The following is a 2,709-nucleotide window of genomic DNA, read 5'->3' as shown; positions in this document are numbered from 1 at the left end:
TGGCTGAGCTGCGCTCCCCCTGTGGGAGCGTACTGACCACCAGGGAGCAGCTCCTGTGTTGAGCGTCTGCCCTCTGGTGGTCAGTGCATGTCACAGCGACCGGTTGTTCTGCAGTTCAGTTGATTTGCATATTAGCCTTTTATTATATAGGATTTTTTGCCACTAAATTCCTTCTTTCTATAGTTTAACACATTAAGCGCCAAGCCTGTTTTGTCTTCCAGACAGAAAGTTTAGTGTCAATCACCGGTGACTGACAGGGCGCTTAACATGTTAATATGTGTTCTTCTGTGAAATCTGAGTAATTAAGAATATAAATTTTGGTAAGATAATTTACTATGAAATAATTCTCTGGTTCACAACTCATTCCAACAACCTTTAAAAATAGATTCCATTCAATAATAAAGATAAATTAAAAAATAGATTTCCTCATGGCATACCAAAGTGTTCTTGCTTATTAAAATAAATTACTGTCATCCAACTTGTCTGGAACACATTTAACATACAAAATGAGGATTTTCAAAATATACAACATTTTGATGAGGTATTTTTAACTAAAAGTTTTATATGATGATAAGAAACCCATTTGGGGCATTACATATCATTTCTAATTCCCATAAGACACCTGCTACACCCTCTCTTTTACAGTTGGGACACTGGAACACTAAGAGACTGAATCACCTGCTCCAGATTTCATAGCTAGTAAGAGACAGAGCAGGATTGGAACCCAGGAAATCCAGATCCAGGGTTAACCGATATATAACCACTTAGCTACAATTTCTTTTTCATCCAAGGACAAAGGCTATTCTTTAATTCTCCTTTCTTATGGGTAGACTTTTCCAGGTTTTCATTAAAAAAAAAAAGACAGTACTTACCTGACTAATATTGTTATCTCAAAAAGAAATGGTGGCTCTGTCTTCTGTTGTCTTATTCTGGGATATAATAACATTGCCTCAGCTGGTACTTCAGCTGAACTATAAAACCTAATGATCTCACACATCTCACTGTGTAACTCACATGATCCATCAGAGGGAAGTAGCTGGTAGCAATTCTGGTACACAGAGATGAGTAGGTCACCTTGTCCAGTTTGTTTAAAAGTCTTCGAAGGGTAAACAAGGCCCGAATTACAACAGTCTTGTCTTTGGAATAGAAGGCATCCAGGATGGATAACACTAAGCTGCAGCCACTTTCTATCTACATATGAAAGGAGGAAAATGGTGGGGTTTGGGAAGCAGAAGGAGACTTGAGTTAGCATTTGGTATGCACACTACTGCATTTGGGCAGCATGCAGCGGGGTGCTGGAGCTGGCTCACAAGAGCCAATGGCCAAAAATTTTGTGAGCTGATCATTAGAAATCACTACTAAAAATTAAATGTCATAAATTTAGAAACAAAAACAATGGCAATAAATACTCAAAACATCGCTTCCTATTTATTTTACTATATTTTACTCTTATATGCCCTTGAGGTTATTTACCTGTATTATATCTGTATGAAGTGCTATGGTGCACCTCTTCCCAACTCTATGTTTAATGATGTCCCTTTGATAGCTTGAAGTCAGTCATGCTGGGAGTATTTAAACCAGGGAAATTGGTCTTATTTCCATTGAGCTGATGGTTAAACATTTACCAACTTACTACTGGCAGCATGCCCTCTAAACTAGGTGACAGTGACCCGAGAGCCACTGTTTGCACATGAGAGCCACGTCATGGAAGTCAGCTGAAGATCAGAGACAATCAGAATGTAAGGCAAGGTAAAACATGAACAGGAGACACCAAAGGAGAAAAAGAAAGGCTGGAAAGAAAAGTAAAAGAAATAAATACTATTTGCCAAAATAATAGCCAAAGGCCGCTGTGTCTGGCAGGAAAATTGAGTCTTTACCAATAGATAGTGCAGTGATGGCGAACCTTTTGAGCTCGGCGTGTCAGCATTTTGAAAAACCCTAACTTAACTCTGGTGCTGTGTCACATATAAATATTTGCAACCATTGTTGCAAATATAACAAAGACTTATATTTTTGATATTTATTTTATGTATTTAAATGCCATTTAACAAAGAAAAATCAACCAAAAAAATGAGTTTGCGTGTCACCTCTGACACGTGTGTCATAGGTTCGCCATCACTGAGATAGCGTATGAAATCTCAATCTCCTCAATAACCTTGACACCGAATTTCCCTTCAGGTGTTCATAACACTGGGAAGAGTGCTAGACAAGGCAATAACTAACTTTCTGTTCATTAAAAGAATGTACATCGACTTGTATGATTTATTTAAAGCAAATAGACCTTGGCTCATTTCCCTCCAAATGCAAAATGGTTGCCCTCTGACTGGCTTAAGTTTTCAGAGATTATGTTTAATAGACAAACAAGGATTTGTCATTAAATATATTATTAAACCAACAGTGGTTTATAGAACAGCTACGCTCTCAGCACTGCGCAAAGGACACTGACGTTTACAAGGGAATTACAAAACATAGGGGTACACTTAGGTTCAAACTTCCTGGAAGGTCAGATATAGTGACATGACTCAGCAGGAATAATATAGGGCAATGTCAGAATCGCCTGGAGAACTTTTGGAAACTCAGATGCGTGGGCCCCAACCCCAGTATTTCTGATTCCATAGGCCTGACCCCGGGCCTGGCACGTTGCATTTCATTTTTTAAAATTATTATTTAAAATATTACATATGTCTCCTTTCCCCCCCACCCCCCCAT

The 2,709-nt window shown here is 38.6% G+C and overlaps 1 protein-coding gene across 1 annotated transcript in view; it reads right to left on the bottom strand.

The window, feature by feature from the left end:
* The window catches only part of MROH9 (maestro heat-like repeat family member 9), a 50,976-nt gene that overhangs the window by 19,571 nt on the left and 28,696 nt on the right, over window positions 1-2,709 (bottom strand). Inside the window, exon 14 of the mRNA XM_005867727.2 lies at window positions 1,015-1,191. Coding sequence (XP_005867789.1) covers window positions 1,015-1,191 — 177 coding nt within the window. The remainder of the gene's footprint in view (window positions 1-1,014; window positions 1,192-2,709) is intronic.

This window comes from Myotis brandtii, unplaced genomic scaffold (assembly GCF_000412655.1).
Source record: "Myotis brandtii unplaced genomic scaffold, ASM41265v1 scaffold250, whole genome shotgun sequence".
In the NCBI taxonomy this organism is placed as follows: domain Eukaryota; kingdom Metazoa; phylum Chordata; class Mammalia; order Chiroptera; family Vespertilionidae; genus Myotis; species Myotis brandtii.
Note: the sequence above shows the minus strand (reverse complement) of the source record. Positions and strands in the feature narration are given on the sequence as shown.